The following is a 25364-nucleotide window of genomic DNA, read 5'->3' as shown; positions in this document are numbered from 1 at the left end:
GTAGCAGTTACAATAGACAATAGGTGCAGAAGTAGACCATTCGGCCCTTCAAGCCTGCACCGCCATTTTGAGATCATGGCTGATCAATTCCTATCAATACCCGGTTCCTGCCTTGTCCCCATATCCCTTGATTCCCCTATCCATAAGATACCTATCTAGCTCCTTCTTGAAAGCATCCAGAGAATTGGCCTCCACTACCTTCCGAGGCAGTGCATTCCAGACCCCTACAATTCTCTGGGAGAAGAAGTTTTTCCTTAACTCTGTCCTAAATGACCTACCCCTTATTCTCAAACCATGCCCTCTGGTACTGGACTCTCCCAGCATCTGGAACATATTTCCTGCCTCTATCTTGTCCAATCCCTTAATAATCTTATATGTTGCAATCAGATCCCCTCTCAATCTCCTGAATTCCAGCGTGTACAAGCCCAGTCTCTCTAACCTCTCTGTGTAAGACAGTCCAGACATCCCAGGAATTAACCTCGTGAATCTACGCTGCACTTCCTCTACAGCCAGGATGTCCTTCCTTAACCCTGGAGACCAAAACTGTACACAATACTCCAGGTGTGGTCTCACCAGGGCTCTGTACAAATGCAAGAGGATTTCCTTGCTCTTGTACTCAATTCCCTTTGTAATAAAGGCCAACATTCCATTAGCCTTCTTCACTGCCTGCTGCACTTGCTCATTCACCTTCAGTGACTGATGAACAAGGACTCCGAGATCTCTTTGTATTACTCCCTTACCCAACGCTACACCGTTCAGATAATAATCTGCCTTCCTGTTCTTACTCCCAAAGTGGATAACTCACACTTATTCACATTAAACGCCATCTGCCAAGTATCTGCCCACTCACCCAGCCTATCCAAGTCACCCTGAATTCTCCTAACATCCTCATCACATGTCACACTGCCACCCAGCTTAGTATCATCAGCAAATTTGCTGATGTTATTTTCTATGCCTTCATCCAAATCGTTAACGTAAATGGTAAACAGCTGTGGTCCCAATACCGAGCCCTGTGGCACCCCACTGGGTCACCACCTGCCATTCCGAGAAACACCCATTCACCGCTACCCTTTGCTTTCTATCTGCCAACCAGTTTTCTATCCATGTCAATGCCTTCCCCCCGATGCCCTGAGCTTCGATTTTACCCACCAATCTTCTATGTGGGACCTTATCAAATGCCTTCTGAAAGTTAAGCTACACTGCATCCACTGGATCTCCCCCGTCTAACTTCCTGGTTACTTCCTCGAAAAACTCCAACAGATTAGTCAAGCATGATTGGCCCTTGGTAAATCCATGCTGGCTTGGCCCAATCCTATCACGGCTATCGAGTTATGCCACTATTTCATCCTTAATAATGGACTCTAGCATCTTTCCCACCACCGATGTCAGGCTGACAGGTCGATAGTTCTCTGTTTTCTCCCTCCCTCCTTTCTTAAAAAGTGGGATAACATTAGCCATTCTCCAATCCTCAGGAACTGATCCTGAATCTAAGGAACATTGGAAAATGATTACCAATGCATCCGCAATTTCCAGGGCCACCTCCTTTAGTACCCTAGGGTGCAGACCATCTGGACCTGGGGATTTGTCAGCCTTCAGTCCCATCAGTCTTCTCATCACCGTTTCCTTCCGAATGTCAATCTGTTTCATTTCCTCTGTTACCCTATGTCCTGGGCCCATCCATACATCTGGGAGATTGCTTGTGTCTTCCTTGTGTCTTACATAACAAGGAAGGCAGAGATGTAGATTATATGAGGTGAAGATTGAGATTCAAATGATAGAGATGACATTGGCTGCCTCAGACCAGACAGTGAAGGCCTGTTAGTCTAAATTCATGCTGAAATCTGCATTGAGTCATCATCATTATGTACCATGTCATGACGTAAACAATCATGGTCTTCCATCTGTCTTTAATCTGAGAAGATCTAATGAGCTCTTCAAAACTTTTGCCTGTCCATCCCTTGATGTAACGCATGAATGTTACCCAAGGTGCCATTGAGTACCACTGTAATTTTCTTCTATTTATAACAATTGTGTGGATTTGACTTTTCATCCTAATACTTAACAGTTGTGATTTTTAAATTTAATGCCACACTTGATTTTTGTGAATAGTTACACTTAAGAACTAAATGGAATAGAGAACATCCGTGGTAATCATTTTTTGCCTTGCATTGCAGCAGTAGAAGACGCCATGACAGTGAAGAAGTAGATGGCCACAAACGACATAAACACAAGAAATCAAAGCGAAGCAAGGAAGATAAAGAAGCCAGTGAAGAGCGTTCCCAAGAACCAGAGCCAAGTGAAGCTGCTAACAGTAATTAGATATCTGGGTCTTGGCTGTTGGCTACATTGTTACTAAAAATAGGAAGAAAAATGTTGGAAATGCTTGAAAAATCATTCAGGTAATGGCAAATCTCATCTGAATTTCTGAAGATGTCAGAACTTCAGTAATTTGAAAGACTGTTGAAGAAGAGTGGTGCTTCTCAGCACCAATTGTGTTGTTAAAAACTGAATTACTATGTTTGTATTAGTTTATTGAAGATGAATAAAATTTCTGCACTCTTGTTTAAAAATAGATGTTTTATTTGACAGTTTATTGGAGCCATAGCATTCCGTAGAACAACAATGTGGTGCATTCCATTTTACTCTGGCAGTAATTGTTATTAGTCCTGGACACATTTATGAGATTTAGCCCAGCTATAAAAATAACCATACCGTGTTCTGGGGGCATAATGATGTTTTTTAGATAGCTGACAGAATAAGTTACGAATGGGCAGGAATTCTGTGGACATAAGACTACAGTTTCATAGAGCCAAACTAACTAATTGCAGCACTCTTCACTTCTGGCCCTTCTGTTTTAAACCAATCACCGCTACTGCACCCAGGAAAAACCCCACTCCTTAGGATCTTCACTGAAAAATACATGGTTTGTTGTTACTTGACTTTAATTGATGTTCATGTTTTTTGTTGTTTTAAACATTCAGTGTGATTTCAAGTGAATTTATTTATTTTATTAATTTGTTTTTTTAATGAGATGATTTGGATCATAGACAGAAACGCTGATGAGCACTATAAGGGCAAGTTGGGGACAAACCTTTTGCTTCTGCTAGACTGGATCTAGTGTGATCTAACCCATTGCACTCTATTTTGCAGCATCACTTTTCATGAATATAGAATATGAATTGAGCCAATAAGGTGATGGAAGCCAAGTGGTGATATTTGATCCAAACTTCAAATAGCTGTAAATATCAGAACATGTTTCATAAAACTACATCAAATTTGTTAGGCCGCAATGTTTACTGCTTATGTAGACCATGCAAAAATGTTATATCATTTACAGACGAGATATTATGGGCTTTCTTCAGTCAGACTGCTAACTGTAAGACCATTATTTCACAGAGGTAAGATTTATTGTAGTAGTAATTTATTCTTACAAGAGCATTTTCTTTTCCAAAATAAAGGAATTATTTTGATAAACAGTTATAGAGAAACCATATACCAATAAACCTGAAATAGTTGATATTTTGCAATCTGAAATGCAATAGTAAAAACTTTAATCCTGCCCAACAAACTTAAAATTGCACTTCCTGATGTCCATTAATTAATTTGAATTTCTTTTTTTTTAATTTCAAACCATCCTGTCCCATTTGAGTTTTTAAACAATTAGATTTTTACTTCAGAAAGTATAACTTGCAGAGATTCATAGGGACTTGAGATGTTTTAGAAAGGCTGCAGAATTAATTGAATTGCCACTTGAGTAACAACATTTAAAATTATATGGTTCCTTTGCTGAATTCTTTGCTTTGACTAATTTTATTCCATATTCATAACACCATTGTAATCCATTCTAGAGACGAGTGCCAGGCCAAGATGCCACAGTGAGAGTAACCTTCCCTTTGATTTCTTTGAGCATTTTCACCATACAGGAATGGCTTAATCCGGAGATGCTTCTGCCATTGACTGCCAAAATTACATCTCCACACCTATAAGAAGATAAAATGTACATGAAACTTAGTAACTTGTTAATATTAATTTTAAATGAACATTATTACAAAATGAGAATAGGTTAACTTTACTTTGATAACCTACAGTAAACAATACTTTCAGTTCTGATATTGAGTTTGTATTTTGTTGATCATAAAATAAAGTGCTTCTGCCGCCTTGTAAACAGCAGGGATTCCTCCTCTGGATCTCCATCTAAACTGTTCATCCAATGCTTTAAAGTTTCAAATTTTAGAGGCCAATTGTTTTGAAATATGACAAAACCATACACTGGATCTATGAAGTAAGATTAGCAAGTTGCTTGGATATTGTTTTAGTTTTCATTGGCAAATACCAAATTTATTTGGCTTCAATCCAAATAAAAAGGGTGTAGCTGAGGATTCATTCACCTGATCATGATGAAAGAAAACTAGTGGATCAGGTGGGAGGGAAGGGTTAGATTGACCTAGGAGTAGACTAAAGAGTCAGCTCAACACTATGGGCTGAAGGCCTGTGCTGTACTGTTCTAAGTTCTATAATGACATCTGGGTAAAAATCTGTTTTTGAGTAGCTCAAATTCAGTGAGTTGAAGATGAAAATCCAGTCTAGCCATCTGGTGATAAATTTAGTTTTGATATTTAGAGAATAAAGGGTATTAATATGGAAAATTAACACTGAGATGTTGGATTACCATGATCTTATTAAATGGCAGAGCAGATCTACGGAGCATTATGGTCTACTTAACATTTTCTTTAGGTAGTTGTGTACTGTATGATGTAAAAAGGGTTTCAAAATTACAAGTTATTTTTTTCTTTAAAGTTGCCATTAACACCTTTGTTATACTGAGATTCATTAGATCAGCTATTTTAATATTGTTACATTGCTGGGTGAATTTGTGTGTTTCCTACTCGACCACGATCAGCACAACACTTTTAAGATTTCTAGGCTCTTCGGCAAGGCACAAAGTACATGGAGTCTTATTAGGAATGTTTTAAAGGAGTGCTATACAATGGTCAGTTGAGGCTGAATCGGTATTTCCTCTGTCAGATTAATTGTATTTAAGAATAAGATAATTGTAGATAATGATCCTCAGGTTCAAGATCAAGTTGATAATGGGCTATGTGAATTCTTCTAAGCTTCAGTAAATATGGAAATACTGTAGATCAATGTAATACTGAAAACAGGTAAATTTGATTGAACTTTTCTAAGTAATTCATCAAGAGCTAGTGATATAAATAAACAAAAGTTTTTTTCTGAGTGAAATTGATTATCTTGGGTGAAATCATAAATTTTAACTCCCAAGTGAGACTACAAGTTTTCAAAATAGTTTCATACTATAAGATATTCAACCATTGTACTTAAGAACATAAGAAATGGCAAAAGACTATTGCTTTGAGTCTGCTCCTCCATTCAAGATCATGGTTAATATTCTACGTTAATGTTTTCTTGTACTGTATATCTTTCCCTTTAATGTCCAGAAATCTATCAACTGTTATTTTAAAATTAACTCAGTAACTAAGGATTCACCTTTTCAGAAGAATTTTCTTTTTAGCTTACTTGATCACCTATATCCTATTATTCTTTTCATGATCTTCTGGTATTTCCATGTATTCACTGCCTCCTTTCTTAAGTAGTTGTATAACATTTGCTACCCTTTGATCCATTGGATCAATTCATTTCCATATGATAATGCTAGCTTTACAACTAAATATTCTATATTTTGTGTTTAAGGCTAGCTGTTCTCTTAGAGACTACCTAATTCCTCAAATAAAATATTGACATTATCCTTAAGATCTTTTCCACATGGCATCTTTAGGCAGACTGCAACTTTTTTTTTAACATTTTACTCATTTTAAGATTCATAAAATTTAGTACATTTTAAAGAGGTAAAACACCAAACTTCATTCACATCATTATCTTTTCCTTGTATCTGCAACATTTGTGTTTTCATTGAGTTCTTTCTAATTATATTTTAATTAATTATGAATAGTCTAGCAATATGAGAATGTTATTGGAGCAGCTTTTTCAAATTAAAGCATGTTCATTTTCATTTTGTATTAGTATCTACTGTGGTGTCAAGAGGTGTTAGTTGTATGTCAAGTATATTTTTGAATAGATGTAGCATAAAATCAAATTCCTGTATAATATATTATTTATTTTTTGAGTAACCATGATAGAAATTGTCTTTCTGCTTGGGTGATCATTACATCTGCTTACAAGAGAATATCAGATTGTTTCTCTTTTAAAATAGTACTATGCAGCATCAGGCTCTTGTCTTCCATTTTGCAGCATGAAAAAATATTTACACAAGTGGTATCAGGTGTAGCTTCAAAGTTTATCACTAACATAGTAGCACTGACTTTTAGCACTTAAGGATTGCATTTTGTTGAAAATACTCAAGCAGGAGCTTGTGGGTGTCATTTGAGAAATATTCAACAGAGCACTTCATTTTTGATTCTGTGTTGGATTGGACATTTTTTCTTTAATTGTGCACCAACTAGTCTGCATCTTAATTATAAGAGATGGAAATTAAAACATTCATCTTACTTTTCCAGTTGTAGCACACACTAATTTTCACTTATAGTGACCCAAGTTAGTTCAGTTATTAATTAAGTTGTCTCCATCAGAAAAGGTTCAAAGCTCACTGCAGTGATTGCCTTACTCTTCAAGGTGTGTTAATCCAAATTTGCATTGGAAAATACCTTTAAGATGCTTTCAAACTTGGGAAGGACTGAGTTTGTAGCATTCCTTAACCAACATCTTCCAAATAGAAAATACTTTGTGGAATTTTGCTAAGTGAAAATTGTCATTTTTGCCTCCATAACAGAGAACTCATTAAACAATTAATTGGTTGTATTTTTTTTCTCATGTTACATAGGCAAAAACAGCATTCTGGATGCTGAAAATATTCATCAAGTTGGGCAACATCTGTGAACATTGAAACGTTAATATTTTGGGTTGACAACCTTTCATCAGAACTGGTGAAAAGTGTTTGATGTGACATATTAACTTTTTAAAAATACAATTTTAATAATTTTTCTTATGCAATGTACATTTGCATACCAGGTCAATAATAGGTATTTTTCTTAAATCAGCCATATGTGTGTATAGTTTAATTCAGATTTAAGAAATTGGCATATCATTATTATTCCATCTTGCTTCATTGCTGTCTAAAATGCTACTTGTAGAATAAATGGTCACCAATTTTCACTTATTTATAAATCTATTTGCTATGAGTTCATAATTTTAAACATATTTTACTGTCCATAGTGGGAAAAATAAATCGAAGTGTACCTGATAATTTTGCAGGGTTCTTGGAGCAGATAGGTTCCACTTCATGTCTTGATAATCTTAAATTTGATACTTAATTTTTTTCAGAGATTTACTTTATAAAATTATGATTTCATTGTTACTGTCAAAGTGTAATGTGTTGGTTAGGAATAGAATGAGTTTCTTGCATATGTCACCGTTTTTTTAAGCCTTATACTTTAGGTTAAATACTGTAAAAATTGTTTCTCACTTTTCCCTGTGTAATGTACACAAACAGTTGGAAAAAGATACTTTCCTATTCTATAGTGGGGTTTTAAGTTTCATCAAAAGCTTTGGACATTCAGTCCCTCATTAAATTATGGACTTCTTTAATGCATACACCTATATCAAATTACATTACCAAGCTTAATTATTTGGAATTTAGAAGGGTACAAAATATTGAAAATTAAAAGCTGTAAAGTAGTAATTATTATTAAATCTTTAAAATTCAACATTAATTCATTAGGGTTATGCTTCCTTTCCTTTACTAGGTCACTATGTCTTGTTATGTACATTGATGTTGCCTCTAATTGATACAGACAGCCTTAATACTGGTTAAATTAATAAAACAATTCATAGTGATTAAATGCAATTTTTAAGATTTTGTTTTTAATGGAGTTTGGACTAAGAGGCAATGTGGGCTCAGGAAATGCAATGAGAATTTATGGAGATAAGTAGGTTATGGGCAAAGGACATGGCAGAGGGAATATAATATGGAAAATTTGTAGATAAAGCAGAAATTTGTTTTTTTTAAAATGGTGAGCGAATAAAAGATGGTGGTATTTAGAGAGACCTTGGTATCGTACATGAATCACTGGAACTCGACAGGTACTATAGTAATTGGAAGGCAAATGCTATGTTGAGCATCACTACAAGAGGACTAGGATACAAGATGAAGATGTTATACTAAAAATACATTATGTACAGATCTATTGTATGAGGAAAGGTTAAGTAAACTAGGCCTATATTCTCAGGATAAGAAGAATGAGATCTCTAAAGACCTAGTAGATAACCATGCTATTTTTCCCTTTCGTAGCCTGTCTGAAAACAAGGATTAGAGTCTCAGAATAAGGGAAGGAACCTTCTTAGCCAGATTGGAATACTGTACCCAAGAAGGTTATGATGGCTCAGCGCTGAGAATATTTGGGTGGGGTGGGGGAAAGAGAATGATAATATTTTGGGTATTAAGGAAAGTGAACTATGGGGTTTAGTGCAGGATAGTAGCACTAAAGTAAAATATCAATCTTGACCTTGTTGAATGGTGGAGCAGGCACAAGGACCAAACTGCCATCTCTTGTTTTATTGATGTTCTTGTAATAACTATATAACAAAAGTACTTTAAAACTCCTGTACGTTACCTCAGTCTGCCATCATTGTGAGCTGGCATTCCATTAACAATAGACTTTATGAAAAATGGCTGGCTGCCATGGTTTTCTTCATATCCACCTACAATGCTGAATCCGAAACTTCCAGATGTATTTCTTTTCAATTCTACATCTTTGCACAAATAAAGGTACCTAGAATGGCGTAAGAAATTAAATATAACATTCTTCTCCATTTCTCATTTGAATAACATAATTATGCAATCAATAGTTGAATCTACTTCTAGTTCAGCACTCACACTAACAACCAGTCAAGATTTATAGGGTTTGTATAATTTAGAAAGTTACCAAAGAAACATTTTTCAATATTATGTTTAGTGTTTGATATGGCAGATGAATGTGTAGCTGAAGAATTGGTGCAGAGTTTCAGATTGGGATCTCTTCTGGGGAAGATAAAACTCGTGCAAAAGAAATCGGTTATGCCTGAACTTGGGACCAATACCTGTGCAGGCAGGTTTGCTATAGTTGCTGGTGAGAATTTAAGCTAGGTTGGCAGATGGACGTTGAACCAGGGTGATAGGACAAATGATGGAGTAGTTGGTTTAAAGAAAGATGCAATGTGTAGAGATCTGAGGAAGTATAGGTAGTGGGAGGGAAAAAAAAAGCAGAAGATGCAGTTACTTGGATGGGTTGAAGTGTGTCTTCTGCACAAAGTATCAGGAACAAGGGCATGGATCAGAACATGGAACTACAACATTATGTCATTACAGAGGTTTGGCAGTCACAAGAACAGAAATGGCTGCTGGATGTTCATCAGTGTGGGTGGAAGTCAGAAACAGGAAGAAAGTAATTCTTTTGGGAGTTTTCTATACCCCAAATAGCAGCAGAGCCACTCAGGAGGCAGATTTTGGAAAGGTTCAAAGGGTTTATTGTCAGGGGTGACTTAAGCATTTGGAGAAGTAAAATCTGATTAGCAATGCTCAGCATAACTTTATGAGGGGCAGGTTATACCTTACAAGGAAGTGACAAAACAAACCGATGAGGGTAAAGCAGTAGATGGATTTTACTAAAGTATCTGACAAGTTTCCCCACGGTAGCAGAAATTCGGAGGCATGGGATCCAGGGAAACTTTGCTGTGTGGATTTAGAATTGGCTTACCAACAGAGGGCAGAGGATGGCATATAGATTTAGCATGTTCTGCCTGGAAGATGGTGACCAATGCTGTTTGAAAGGATCTGTTCTGGGACTCTTGTTCTCTGTGATTTTATAAATGATTTGGAAGAGGGAATTGTAAGTCTGCAGATGGCACAAAAGTTGGTGGGTGTTGCAGATAGTGTAAAAAGTAGTTGTAGGTTACCATGGGATATTGATAGGATACAGAGTTGGGTTGAGAGGTGACAAATGGATTTCAATCTAGAGAAGTGTGAAGTGATATAATTTGGAGGGTCAATCTTGAAGGCAGGGTACAAGGTTAATGGCAAGATTGTTAGCAGTGTCCATCGATACCTCAAAGTTGCCACATAAGTTGATAAGGTGGTTAAGAAGGTGTGTGGTGTATTGGCCTTCATTAGTCAGGGGATTGAGTTCAAGTGCAATATGGTAATATTGCAGCTCTATTAAACCACATGTGGTGTACTGTATTGGGTTTAGTTCTGGTCACCTTATTATAGGAAAAGTGGAAGCTTTAGAGAAGGTGCTAAGGAGATTTACCAGGATGCTGCCTGGATTCGAGATCATTTCTTACAGGAAGGTTGAGTGAACTAGGGTTTTTCTTTTTTGGAGCAAAGGAGGATCTATGGAATTCATTTCCACAGGTGCCTGTGAAGGCCAAGTCATTAGGTGTATTTAAGGCAGAGGTTGGTGGATTCGTGATTAGTCAGGGCGTGAAAAGTTGCAGGGAGAAGGCAGGAGAATGAGGTTGAGAGGGAAATGGATCATTATGAAATGGTGGAACACTCAGTGGGCCAATGGCATAATTCTGCTCCTATTTCTTATGGAGGATAAATGGTGTCTTGATAGAGTATAAGATGATAAGAGGCGTATATTTGGTGGACAGTCAGCACCTTTTTCTCAGGCCAGAATGGTTAATGTGAGAGGGCATAATTTTAAGGTGATTGGAGTAAAGTGTGGGGTGGGGTGGGGTGGGGGGGGGGGGGGGTCGTCAGCGGTAGTTTCCATTTTAAACACAAGAGTGGTGGGTGCAAGAAATGCACTGCCATAGAAGGTAGAAACAGATAATACATTAGGGATATTTAAAGAGACAGATTTGCACTTGAAAGAAAGGAAAATGGAGGGCTATACACAAAGGAAGTGTTAGATCGATCTTGGAGTAGATTAAAAGATCTGGACACCATTGTGGGCTAAATGTCCTGTACAGTGTTGTTTTCTTTTGATATCTTATTAGAATGGTAGTTAATCATTCCATACTGTGGAAACAAGCATTCTATATTTGGGGGTGTATGTGTATGCCTTTTCTAATACCTGATGGCACATTTGCTGCAGTATATATCCTTGTGAAGAAAAACTGGGTGTTACCTTCCATCTTTTCAATAATTTTTTGAAGAAATGGAGAAAAAATAGATAGGTTAAACTGAATATCCAGAGCTAAAATTATGGAACATTCAGTTCAATAAATAACTCATCCTCAAATCTATCATTTGGAGCCTATACAAAAGTCAATCTCACTTTTTCGGTTCTTAATCCTGTAACAATTGGTAGATATAAGTGTAGGTTGGTGCCCATTCTTTTTCTCATCAGAGATTAAAAGCCTTTTGAACCTCATACTGTCCATTCACTTAAAGTTTCAAACCTGAAAGCTGCTCTTATCCCTATTACTGAAAAACAGTGAGCTTCTCTTGTTGACTAATTCTCATCTCTAGTTTTACTTGCTGTGAAAGCATATTGAATGTTTGTAAAACTCCTAAATATTCAAAATTAAATCTAAAAGCTTTTACATTATTAATAATTAAATACTAACAATTTCAAACACAGACACAGGAGACTTCTGGAATCAGGAGCAACACAATGCTGAAGGAACTCAGCAGAACAGGTATTTAAGGAAGGAAATAAATGGGCACAAGGCACTTCAGCTGGACTGGAAAGACAAGGGAGATGGCCAGAATAAAAAGATGGAAGAGATGAATCAATGTGGTTGCTGGGGTGGTTTGGGGGGGGGAGGGGTGTGGAGTTGATACGTGAAAATGATAAAGGGCTAAAGATGATATCTGATAAGAGGAAAGTGTGTTCAACATTTAGATGTGTTCAATTAACCATTAAATTAAACTTGATAGACCAAAAGGTACATCTGCTTGGATTAAGGATACATATACATTTGGCAGACATTGGTAAAGATGCAGGGTTTCAAACCTTAACATCAACAATGCCTTTCCTCCTAAAGAGAGTGCTTGACCTGTTGAGTGCTTTACTTGTCCAGCTGATTGTTGGACTGTTAGCACCATGGTTGACATTGATGTACTTCAGAATACAGGGTAATATTTTGAAATGTGTAGATTAACATGGAAGAAAATAGTAACAGGAATATAATGTACATTTTTCTGTTACATTTTCGCACAAAGAATGGTAAACACCAGAAAATAATAGTTTTAAAGAGACAATAACACTAACATTAGGGTATTGAATGCACATCTCTGAAAGTAGCTGAAAAAATTTAACAGCTCTTAAAGCACAAGTGATTATGTTTTAATGAACTATAGCATACTAAAGGCTAAGATGTTAATTTATACCCATATTTGGTTATTTAATTTCAGTAAATAGTTTTTTTTCATAGATGAAGATCAATACAAAGAGGTAATAGCTTTAAAGTGACTGAAAAATACTGAGATGATATAAGGAAATTCACACAGTGAATGCATGTTATAATCCACAATCTACACCTACCTGTTCACTTCCATTAAGGGCCCCAAACAGTCCTTCCTGGTGAGGCAACAGTTCACCTGCAAAACTGTTGGGGATTGTCCATTGTATCTGATCCGGTGCCCCCAATGTTGCCTCCGCCACATTGGTAAGACCCATTGTAAATTGGCAGATCTCTGTCAAGCATCTCCACTCCATCCACCAAAAGCGGAATTTCCTGGTGGCAATCATTTTAATTCCTATTCCCGCTCCTGTTCTAATATGTTGGTTTATGGGCTCCTCTTTTCCCACAAGGAAGCCACTCATCAGTGAGGGTGGAGGAGCAACGCCTCACATTCTTTCTGGATAGTCTCCAATGTGATGGCATGAGCATCAATTTCTCCTTCCAGTATTTTTTCTCCTCCCCCTTCCTTCACTCTAGCCCCTTCTCATCTAGTGCCTCCACATCTCCCTGGTGCCTCTACTTCCCTTTCTCCCATAATCCACTCTTCTATCAGGTTCCTTCCTTTCCAGCTGTTCACCTTTCCCAACCACCTTGCTTCACCTATCATCATCTAATCATCCTCCTTGCCCTCCTGTCACCTTTTTATTCTAGCTTCTTCCCCCTTCCTTTCAAGTCCTGAAGAAGGGTCTCAGCCCAAAATGATTTGTTTATTCATCTCCATGGATGCTGCCTGTCCTGCCCTGCTAGTTCCTCCAGCATTTTGTGTGTGTGTTGCTTTTGATTTCCAACATCTTCAGAATTTCTTGCATCAATTAAGATGAAAGGTACAAATTGAATAATAGCCTTAAAACAATTTTAAAAATGTAGGGCTATGGACAGTGCAGTGGGATTTACAACGTCACCCTTTAGAAATGCTGATGCCGATCCAATAGGCTAAATAGCTTCCAATTGTACTTTGCCGTCCTATGACAAACAAACTGTTTTACTAGGCACAACTTAGTGTTAAAGGACTATGTACAGCACATTGCTTTGGCAGTTAGTCCAGCAGAATTGTGAAAATGTATTTTTATCTGATGTTCGGTTAATAGTAATTAACACTAGTCCATTCTCTACACCTGTCCACAAGACTTCTGCAGCAAACCACAATACTTACATTCTTGCACTGGACGTGGTGAAGACAAAATCAATCCCAACTGAACAAATATTTAAACTGTAAATGTTCCATGTGTTGTTTAAACATTCTTTACAACTGTCATAAAGTACAAAATAAGCGACAATAGGTTTGGACAAGATGTGAAATACCAAGGAGCAAAGCCAGGCATTCAAAATATTTGATACAATACTTATCTTCTTGTGAGTTATACGATGCTTGTTTACATACAAGCCTGCAGCTGTCAACTCCAGCCTGACTACTACAAAGCTGTTTGAATCTGAGAGATTTAAAGTGTTAGGAAAAATCCTTCTGGTATCTGCTCTGTCAACAGATAATAAGACATTGAAATGCAGCCTTTTCTAATGGTAGCAGTCCTGATATGGAAGACATTCACAGCGGCATTATTGTATTGGGAATTGGGCATTATTGTAATTTACACACTTTTTTGATAATTTGAATATTGTGGTGACTTACATTCACGGGAGAATAAAGCTGACAGGCATAGCTACAACATGCTTGAGAGTAACAACATCCTCCAATTGAATCCAGAACAAGGACGCAAAACTTAAATTGTAGCAAGGCTAGTTGGGAATGGTGAAAAACATAAAGGGCAATGGAAATATAAAACACCAAAGGCAGTGAATAAACTTTAGAGAACATGGTTTATGGGCAAGGATATAAATAGCAAATGATTATCTAGTTAATGATATGTTTAAGTTAATTATTAGACTTGTATGCATACATCAAGAACTACTTTTCTTGGTAGAGTTGGGCTATTCAAAGGAAATTCTCGGAGACAGTTATCAATCCCAGGGTTAGTTGAAATCTGAAACTCTATCCCAAAGTGTTCTTCCAAATGAAAAATTCAAAACTAAATTGATAATTTTAGTTTTATACAATTGCAACATGACTTTGAAACTTCTATGCTCAATGCCCCAATCGATGAAGCAATGATGTCTCTTCTTTACCATCTTGACTTACCACTTTCAGGGAGCAATGGGCTTGCACCCTAATATCCTTCTATACATCAATGTCCCCTAAAACTCATAACCAATGGATCAGATAAAAATTCTACAGTTCTACCAAACCTAATCATGAATGCTGGTCAACAATTAAATGGTAACAGGAGGCTGCTCCAGAACATCCCGTGCTCACTGATGACGAGACCTAGTATGCAAGTACTAAACACAGGGCTAAAGCACTGACACCAGCATCTGACAAAATGCCAAGCAGGTGGTCCATCTGAACTTCATCCAGTATTCCATTTATTACCGAAGCTGGTGTTGAGGCAATTTGATTCACTCTGAGTAATATCACAAAATAATTCAAAGCGCCAGATACACAGGTCCTCTCCAACATATGAACAGCAAACTTACATATACCCCCTCAATACGAGCAAGCATTTGGGATGCTGGAGGGATGGATTTACTGGCTGCTGGCATCTTCCACAGTTCCAAATAAAAACTTCTGGTAATGATCAATTCACAGTAACTGAACCCTACCATAACCAGGGTAGAAACTGTACTGCAAAAGACTATAGAACCAGAAAACATCTCATTTATAATACTGAAGAGCTAGATGCAGCACCGGTCAAGCTGTTCTAGTTCAGGTACAGCGCTGGCAACCTAACAATGTGGAATATTTATAAAAGCTCAGGACAAGTGCAACAGATCTATTAATCATTGTCAAAGTGATTAAATGTGTCACCAGCAGTACTTTCAAATGGTCACTTACACACACCAGTCACCTGGTCATCAACACACAAGCATTGAATTTGTTATGTTACCACTTAACCTCTGATATGATCACAGTCTGGGTCCAGAGCTGAGAGTATTCGTCCCTGATGTTAAAATAGCATTGGGTCAAGCATGGCACCATGGAGCTCTGCTACAACTGAAGTCAATGATAAAGGGAAATGAATGAACTGGCAGCAGAAGTGGTAGATGTGGGTTTGATTTAAACATTGAAGAGAAATTTGAATAGGTACATGGATGAGAGTGGCTTGGAGGGCTATGCTCATATGCTGGTCAATTAGACAAGCAGTTGGGCATAGACTGGAAGGGCCTTCTTCTGTGCAGTGGTGCTCGATGACTCTATACACTCATGGTTGTGCCCTGCACAGGAGAAGTTGATTGTGGTTGTTGGAGATTAGTTATGCTGACAACATTGAAGTGTTAACCCAGTTCTTGACCCAACCAACTTCTGCTGGTTCACCAATGACTACTTTAATGTCCCAAGGTCAGATGATCAATGGTGTGTGCAGCCCTTCAGAAACTGACGCAGCCTGTGCTTGCATGCAGAAAAACCTAGGAAACAGGTACAGGCTGATAAATAACAAGTGCCACCAGATAAACAAGCTACTAAGTAAAGATCATCTCCAACAAAACAGCCTTTAGCATTCAATGGCATTTCTTTTACCAAATTCCCTGCCAAAAATATCCTGAGGGTCACAATTGACCAGTAGGTCAACCTGCATGATTTCCAACCATTACTGACCCATACAGAAGGATGGGTGTTACACTCAAAAGACAAAACATCATTTCCCAAATTTCTCCTCCTTCACCAAAATACCCTCTGACAATAAAAGTTCATGGTGAGAACCAAGATGATGTAGATTGCTTTCGGCATTTTAGGACCCACCTCTCACTAAAGCAAAGATAAATAAGGGCTTTTGAAGATACAACACAAAAAATGGTTTACCACGGATCATTGATCCATGCCATCCAATATGTTCCTGAGGCCTGGATTATATACAGCAGGCATTTCATGTTATTGGAAAGATATCTCCAAAGCTATAACCACAAAGAACCCAAAATTCATGGGTATAATAAATGATCAAATGTCAATGGGTACCAGCATCCATGATCAATCAAAGCATGCAAGAAACACTCCATGGGCCAAGTAACATCTGTGGAGGGGAAAGAATGGTCAATTTTTTGAGTGAAGCCCCTGCATCAACACTTGTTGCACTTTAGATATTGAAGTTCTGAGTGACGGTGACGAGAGTTTGTCAGTCATACCGACAATATTCAGCAAGTTTATTAAAGTAGCTGAAAAGAGTGCAAAGCTCTTGGCTGGCAAGTCCAGGGATGTGTCTGTGCTGGAAAAGATATTATTCATAATAACAAAGATTTTGTGATCTCCAAAAAGAGTGGTGTTGGCATTGTTATTCTTCTACACTGGGACTTCAGTGTCATTTTAATGCCTTATGAAAACAATTCACATTTCGACATATGAGTTGCTTTATTGTGACAGTTAACATAACCAAGTCTTGAATTCAGATGTTTTCCCATTTTTGTAAGTTTTATAAAGTGGGCACTTTTTATTTTGCTTAAAGTTTCTCAAAATGTTCACCTGTTTTCTACTGTTAGCTGTTTATATTTGTTTCAAACATTTTTCTCTGTAACTATAAAATGATCTTATGAAACATATTCAATGTTTTTCTCAGGATATAACTGACACCGACAAGGTAGCCCTCACTGGCCATCACAAATTGACTTTGGCTCATTGAGGACTAGAAGTGAGCTAGATATGAAAAGCTCCAATCTCTGAATGATGGATGATATTGACTACAAAATGTCTCATTTCTAGTTATAACATACATCAGCTGCGTTTTTCTACCAGCATTAATTTTGTCAGATTTATTTTAGTTTCAAGAGCCATGCTGATAGTTCGAATTGGTTGCTTTTAATACCTTCTTTATTCATTAATAGCTGCAAGAAGAAAGAATTGATTGTTCAATTGTCATGGGTTTCAGATAATCTGCATATAGCTAGAAATCTCATAATCTAATTAAAATGTCAGCATCACATTTGAATATTCTTAAGATAAAAAAATCTTGACATCAGAAGCTGTGAAAAATATGGACACTATAATACATGTTATAGGTTAATAAAGCCCAGGGAATATCGTGTATTTGAAACAAAATGAAGTTATTACAGTGAATCATTTCAACTGCTTATTTTGTAGGCTTGATTGTAAATTATATTGTTCTCCCTTTGACAGTAACAGCTTCAATGAAGATTTGCGTGCATGATCACATCATGACACCTTTAAGGTACATCTTTGAGCACCTTAAAGTACCATTTATATTACAGCTTTAATCTTGCTGCAGATGGCTTCCTGACCTGATTCCATGGCTGACTGATACAGTACTATACAAAGCAGATAATCTGACACTGATTGGATCAAAACCCTTTTGGATGTTACATCAGGTGAATATAGTCCTCAGGTTGTAAATTTCTGAGCAAGGGCCTTAGCCTGTCTAACCTCTGTAAAGACTGTGCATACATATACTGACACACACGTGTAGAGCTCTCTTCCAAATTTTAAAGGCTAATCTCGCAGCTGCAAATGGATACTGATATTTAACCACTCCTTTGAGATACTCAAAAATGATCACTCACCTCAAAAGAGAAGGTGGAGAAATATTTTAGTCACTGGACTTACATAGTTTCCATTTTGAACATACCCTACTCATGCAGAAGATGTAAACTAAGGTATACAAGTACAAGAGACACGAAATAATCACTCACAATCTTTGTTTTTTTTAAACTTTTGATACCACATTTTAGTATACAGTATGCAACATACAGTTCATTTCAACTTAGATTTACATCCACATGAACCATCAAAGGTCTTATATTATCCCATGAGCTTTATAGCTACTGCAAAATATGTTATCTATCCTTGTTGGAATAACTTACTTTTTACTTTTTTAATTATATATTTTGCAAATCAAACATTTAAAAGATTGCTGAGGTGGTTTAACTTTCTGCAACATTATGGAAAGTCAGTTAAAATAAAAGTGGTGAAATTTACAGCTATTTCAATGTATAATTCTCTTTTTTTTAGAAAGGAATGAGTGAAAGACCTTTATCAAAGGTTAGTGGACCAGGCATGATTAGGTGCCCTACCTGTTCCAAGATAGGGTTAAAGGAGTCAGCACTGAGTCTGCAATAATAGGGATAATTCTGGGAATTATAGACCAGTGCATATTATATCAGTGGTGGGCAAACTATTGGAGAGGATTCTTAGACACAGGATTTATGAGCATTTGGAGAATCATAGTTTTATTAAGGATAGTCAGCATGACTTTATGAGGGACAACACACACAAAATGCTGGTGGAACACAGCAGGCCAGGCAGCATCCATAGGGAGAAGCCTGACCAAGGGTCTCGGCCCGAAACGTCGACAGCACTTCTCCCTATAGATGCTGCCTGGCCTGCTGTGTTCCACCAGCATTTTGTGTGTGTTGTTCGAATTTCCAGCATCTGCAGGTTTCCTTGTGTTATGACTTTATGAAGGGCTGGTTGTGCCTTAAGAGCATAATTGATTTTTTTGATGAGGTGACAAAACAAGCTGATGAAGGTAGGGTTGTGGATGTGGTGTATATGACCTTTAGTTTGATGTTTGACAAAGTTCCCTATGCTAGGCACATCCAGAAGGTCATGAAGCTTGGGATCCATAGAAAATTAGCTGTGGATTCAGAATTGACCCCACAGTGGCAGAAGGTAATAGTAGATGGAAAGTTTACTGCCTGGAGATTGGTGACCAGTGGTGTTCCCCAGGGACCTGTTTGGGACTCCCCCCTCTTTTGGATTTTTATAAATGACCTAGATGAGGAGGTTGTGGGGAGAGATATTAGTAAATTTGCAGGTGACACAAAAATTGAAGGCTGCCTGGTTTAGACAGCATGTCTTATTAGGGAAGGTTGAGCAAGCTGGGGGCTTTTGTCTTTGGAATGAAGGAGGATGAGAGGCAATTTGATAGAGGTATATAGGACTGTGAGAGACACAGAGACAGTGAACGAGGAGCACTTTTATCCCAAGGCAGCAATGACCAATACCAAATGACATCTGTTTAAGATACAAACATATTTTTTGAATCAGAGTAATTGATGCACCATCAATAACTCTCGGAGACGTGAGGCGAGATATAGGCTTTTATTGGCAAGAAGAAAGAACAAGCAGCAAGTGACCACCACACTGCATCCTGGAGACTGAGACCGGATCTGTTCCTCCAATCGCCTTTATACGGGGTCCGTGGGAGGAGCCACGGTCTGTGGGAGGAGCCACAGGAGCGGTCTGTGGGAGGAGCCACAGGAGCAGTCAGTTGGGGGGGGGGGGGGGCATGTCCAGACAGGTATATGTAGTTCACCACAGTAATATATTCTCAACTGTTCATTTCTTTAATGAAAACCCAATTTATTATCAATCTAAGGTACTAAACTCAGATTGCTGAAGCTATTACATAAGAGATAAAATGCAAAATCGTTACAGGCAATTCCTGTGTATTTCAAGTTAACCTTTTTAGGTTTGACCTCTTAATGAAAAGTTTTAATTCGCAGACAAAACTGAACAGATTGAGTAAATATTTACTTACCGAGGTAATACCAACCACATATTCCATAATGGTGACCATTCCTCTTCAGGCATGTTATTTTGAATGGAGTTAGGAGAAATTTGGCCATCAGTATTGTCTTTTTCTGCTACCCTCAACTCCAAAGCTTTGAAAGTAACTGAAGAGGAGGTAGCACTGTGCTTTATAATGGACACTGCTTCACTTTGTGTCATACCAATCAGTTCAATGCCATTTACATTCAATAGAATGTCGCCTAAGAAAATACAAGATGTGTAAGTTCATTTTGTAATTTAAAAGGGACTCCACTTCATTAAATACATTAACCTAAAATCTATTTTCATTCTACTTTCCTTTGCCTGTTTACTGATGTTTGGTTAATGTTTATAAATTTATAAGTACTATTGGAACACCTACCTTTTTAATGACCTCAATACTAAGATAACAGTTTATGATCAGGGTTCAATTCCTGCTGCTGTCTGTGAGGAGTTTGTACGTTCTCCCGGTGACAGCTCTGGATATGTCCCACATTCCAGAGGTGTACAGTTAGGTAGGCTTAGTGAGGTGTGGGCATGCTATGTTGGTGCCAGAAACATGGCAGCATCTGTGGGCTGCCCAGCACATTCTCAGACTGTCGTGGTCACCAACACAACAACACATTATTCTTCGCTATACATATGACAAGTAAAGCTAATCTCTTTATCCAAGTACTGTATTTCTTGATTTAATGTTGCTTTTATCAAACAGCAGTCAATATAACTGTGGATGCATTCCATAATAGATCTGAAGACTGCAAGTAAGTTGACAGAGTTTAATAAGGTAAAATATTATTAGATGTTAGTCCAAATAAATGAATGGGAAAACTCAGCCAATGCAGAAACCATTACTTTGAAATACAGTGTGTTCCGTTTAATAGGGCCATCGGTTAATTGGGGCAGCCACTTGTTTGAGACAACTCTTAAAGAACAAAATCAAATTGTGAAAACTGCTGGGATTCCCTTTGTTTGTTTGGGACAATATGCTGATTCACTGGGACAGGAGACTAGTGACTGTTAGACACTATTCCATGCTTAGAGCAAACATTTTTCAAATAACATCAGTAGCATGTGGTTTTGTTCAAACAGCAATGATTTTTGTCACCGATAGTTGATGAGAAATAAGCGGTAAGACAATTCAGAACTATTTTGGTCACTGCAGTTTGAAGCATTCAAGCTCAGAAGTGGCAGAAACAGCCAGGAGAGAAGATGAAACGATTTCACTACTTCAACAAATTAGGAGCTGTGAGTAATTTGAAGGTATCAAGTATCATCTTGAATGTTACCTTTGCTCTTCACCAGAGACTCAGCTCTCACCCATGTCTCCAAGTTGCCTGGTACTCCACTTTGACAGCTGGGCTAAACAAAGCGAGGGTAGCTAGCAGGTATCATATCTCGGTGAGATAGGAATATGCCTGTCCTAACTTGCAAAGTCAGTTCTTGTGGACTGGGCAGAAGAGATCTACAGTGAGATCAAATGGCCAGGATGGCAGTTCTGCAACTTTCCATGGACAGTGACGGGCACAACAAGGCCCAGAAGCAGTCATGGTCATCCATTGCAGCCAGGGAAGACTCATCCCACTGGACCCAGACATCCGAGGTCAAGAGAGTGGAACTGCACCAGTGCAATGTGTTTTCTACTTTCAAAACTTTTCCACAGCGGTTTCTGTCATCATTGGATGTGACAGACAACCATCAGTAGTATTACAGTGTTCTAAGTTGTTCTGTATTTAATTTAATTTTTTTACTCAGTTAAATGGTAGTTTATACCTTTTCAACTATTTCCATAAAACTTTGGCTAATTGGGCCAAAATGGGCCTAAGCTGTCAAGTGGGCCAAAATGCACCGGTCCCAATTTGTTGCAATTAACTGGAATCCATTGTACATCATTTACAGGGCAGCTTGTTAAAATACATAATAAACAGGCTGGATTTTTAAGACAGAGACATGGCAAGGGATCTGAAGTGAGGCACAGCCTTTGTAACAACTTGTGAATTCTGAATAATTTTGAAATTCTGATTAAAGCTTCCTTAAGGGATGGATTTAAACCTTTATAAAAGTTATTCATCAAAACCCGAATCTCCCACTCCCAAGGCAGGGTTTAAGACAAGGTAATGCTAACGTCAAAGTGATGGACATCAGTAACACCATTTCCATTGATGGAAGGTTCTGCAGGGTTTTTTAACCTATCGTTCTTACAATATATTAATTATTTGAGACCATAATTAAAAGAGATGAATCTGCTATAAATTTAAAAGAAAAACATTATTTTATTTAAACATTATCTAGAAGCATATATTTAGTTATAGTTATGGGATTGGCTCTGGCAGACAGGGTGAAAGAGAATCACAATAGAGCAAAGACAAAACTGGTCCTCTTGAAGTGTGATTATCTATGCATGGAGTTGAAAGAGATGAGGGCGATCTTAAATGATAATTTTGCATCCACATTTACTCGAGAGACAGACTCGGAGTCTATAGAACTCAGGCAAAAGAATAGTGAAGTTGTATAAGATGTTACTGGAGCGAAATTTAGGGTATTGGGTGTAGTTCTTGTTAGCTTCTAGCAGGAAAGATATCAATAATCTTGAAAGAGTGCAAAGAAAATTTACAAGGATGTTACCAGGACTTGAGAACCCGGGTTATAGGGAAAGGGTGAATAGGTTTATTAACTGGAGCACAGCAGAATGAGAGGATATCTTATAGAGGTATATAAAATTATGTAGGATATAGATAGGCTTTTCTCCTCTGATTGGGTGAGGCCAGAACTAGAGGTCATAGGTTTAGGGTGAAAGCTGAAATATTTAAGGGGAATCTGAGGGGAAACTTTTTCACTCAAAGAGTGGTGTGCATGTGGAACGAGCTGCCAGTGGAAGTGACAGATGTGGTTCAATTGTAACATATAAAGAAATTTGGATAGGTACGTGGACGAGAGGTGTAAATGGCTGTATTCCGGCTGCACATAAATGGGACTAGGCAGGATGGGCCCAAGGGAAAGCTGGAAACATGCAAAAAGCTCTCAGTTACCATTTTTTATCCTTCCATCATTCCCCAAGCAGCCATTGGGATGCACATTTGCAACATAGATTGGGAGATCCCAGCCTTTGCTTAGTAGGCCTCCTGATATAGTCATTCCCAAGGACTCATGCACTTCTTTGCTAACATTGATGATCTTTTCATGGCATGTGAAGGCATGAAGGAAGTTCTAGAAAAGACACAAATAATTTGTGAAACGCAATAACAAAATAAGACGTTGGTATAATAGCAAAATATGCCTCTTAACAAATGTAGGTTTTAATTGTACACACACATACATACACACACACATACTGTACCTATATATCTACACTCAGTGGCCACTTTATTATGTACACCTGTAAATCTGCACATTAATGCAAATACCTAATCAGCCAATCATGTGGCAGCAACTCAATACATAAAAGCATGCAGACATAGTCAAGAGGTTCAGTTGCTGTTCAGGATAAAGATCAGAATTGGGAAAAAATGTGATCTCAGTGACTTTGACCCTGGACTGATTGTTTATGCCCGAAAGGGTGGTTTGAGTGTCCCAGAACTACTGATCTCCTGGGATTTTCACATATAACAGTCTCTTGAGTTTACAGAGAATGGAGCAAAAAACAAAAAAAAAATCTAGTGAATGGCTTCTATGGGTCAAAATGCTTTGTTAATGAAAGAGGTCTTCAACCTCTTACTGCTGCAGTCAGAGGTTCCCACGTGCTTCTAAAGGTCAACAATCATACCGGTGCCCAAGAAGAGCAGGTTGAGCTGTTTCAACAACTATCACCCAGCTGCGCTCACATCTACTGTGACAAAATGCTTTGAGAGGTTGGTCAGGGCCAGAGTCAACTCCTGCCTAAGAACCTGGACCACTGCAATTTGCCTTATTGTCTAAATAGGTCTACAGCAGATACAGTCTGACTGGTTCTCTACTCAGCCTTGGATCACCTGGATAATAGCTATATCTATGTTAGGTTGCTATTTATTGATTATAGCTCAGCGTTCAACACTATCATACCCTCAGTACTAATCAACAAGCTCCAAAAGCTCGGCCTCTGTACCTCCCCCACACCCCCAACGCAACTAGATCCTTGACTTCCTCGGCCAGAGACCACAGTCAGTGCAGATCAGAAATAACTTCTCCTCCTCACTGATAAACAATACAGGCACTCTTCATGGATGCGTGCTTAGCCCACTGCTCTCCTGTCTCTACACCCATGACTGTGTGGCTAGGCACAGCTCAAATGCCATCTATAAATTTGTTGGCAACAAAACTATTGGCAGAATTTCAGATGATGATGAGGAGGTGTATAGGAGTGAGATAGATCAGCTTACACTCAACATCAGTAAGGCCAAGGAATTGATTGTGGACTTCAGGAAGGGGAAGTTGAGGGATCACACACCAATCCTCATTGAAGGATCAGCAGTGGAAAGGGTGAGCAGTTTCAAGTTTTGTGAGTGGCAAAATTTCTAAAACTCAAATCTAGGCCCAATACAATGATACAATTACAAAGAAGTCATAGCAGCAGCCATATTCCATTAGGAGTTTGAGGAGGCTCTCTCAAATTTCTGCAGATGAAACTTGGAGAGTATTCTAACTGGTTGCATCACCGTCTGGTATGGAGGGGCCACTGCACAGATTCAGAAACAAAAAATGCTGTCTGCAATGTCAGCCTCCCCAGCAACGAGGACATGTTCAAAAGGTGATATCTCAAAGAGACAGCATATATCATTAAGGGACCTGTCACCCAGGACATGCCCTCTTCTCATTTCTACCATCAAGGAGGATATACGGGAGCTTGAAGACACACACTCAATGTTTTAGGAGCAGTTTCTTCTCCTCCACCATCACTTTCTGAATGGACAATGAACCCATGTGCGTTACCTCTCTTGGTCTCTTTTCACACTACTTACTTAATTTACCGTACACAGTATATATATTTCTTACTGAAATTAATGGTTTTTTTAATGGTGTATTGCACTATACTCCTGTTGTAAAACAAGAAATGCCAGTGATATTAAAGCTGCTACTGATTCTGACATCTGGTTCAAGCTGACAGGAAGGTGACAGTAACTCAAACAGCCATGCATTACAACACTGGTGTGCAGAAGAGCATCTCTGAATGAACATGTTCAACCTTGAAGTGGATGGGCTACAGCAGCAAAAGACCAGACCAGTTTCCACTCCTATATATATCTATTCTATAGTTATATAGCGTCTGTATGTCTATATGTGCACACACAAATGCACTATATAGCTATGTTTACACACTCGATACAGTATATACATATACACACACACAGAATTTGTTTTTTTTTGGCTTCTAGGGATGATTTTGGGGACAGGGAGGGGAGTTAGGTGTCAGGTTAGG

The 25364-nt window shown here is 38.1% G+C and overlaps 2 protein-coding genes across 14 annotated transcripts in view; one reads left to right on the top strand and one right to left on the bottom strand.

Annotated features, from left to right (window-relative positions):
- fip1l1a (FIP1 like 1a (S. cerevisiae)) overlaps positions 1-2570 on the top strand; it is a 93632-nt gene extending 91062 nt beyond the window's left edge. For 7 of the 8 annotated variants that reach the window (XM_073064665.1, XM_073064668.1, XM_073064662.1 and 4 more), the window contains one exon: positions 2175-2570. In XM_073064665.1, the coding sequence (XP_072920766.1) occupies positions 2175-2319 (145 nt within the window). In that variant the 3' untranslated portion in view covers positions 2320-2570. The remainder of the gene's footprint in view (positions 1-2174) is intronic. The other variant, XM_073064664.1, reaches the window with a different exon arrangement.
- The window catches only part of lnx1 (ligand of numb-protein X 1), a 158718-nt gene continuing 135913 nt past the window's right edge, over positions 2560-25364 (bottom strand). For 5 of the 6 annotated variants that reach the window (XM_073064655.1, XM_073064659.1, XM_073064657.1 and 2 more), the window contains 4 exons: positions 23002-23179; positions 19965-20196; positions 8646-8804; positions 2560-3980 (listed from right to left, as the gene is read on the bottom strand). In XM_073064655.1, the coding sequence (XP_072920756.1) occupies positions 3845-3980; positions 8646-8804; positions 19965-20196; positions 23002-23179 (705 nt within the window). In that variant the 3' untranslated portion in view covers positions 2560-3844. Of the gene's footprint in view, positions 3981-8645; positions 8805-18837; positions 19642-19964; positions 20197-23001; positions 23180-25364 lie in introns of those variants that run through there. The other variant, XM_073064660.1, reaches the window with a different exon arrangement.

This window comes from Hemitrygon akajei, chromosome 13, assembly GCF_048418815.1.
Source record: "Hemitrygon akajei chromosome 13, sHemAka1.3, whole genome shotgun sequence".
Lineage (NCBI taxonomy): Eukaryota > Metazoa > Chordata > Chondrichthyes > Myliobatiformes > Dasyatidae > Hemitrygon > Hemitrygon akajei.
This window is presented reverse-complemented; position numbering and strand designations above follow the sequence as displayed.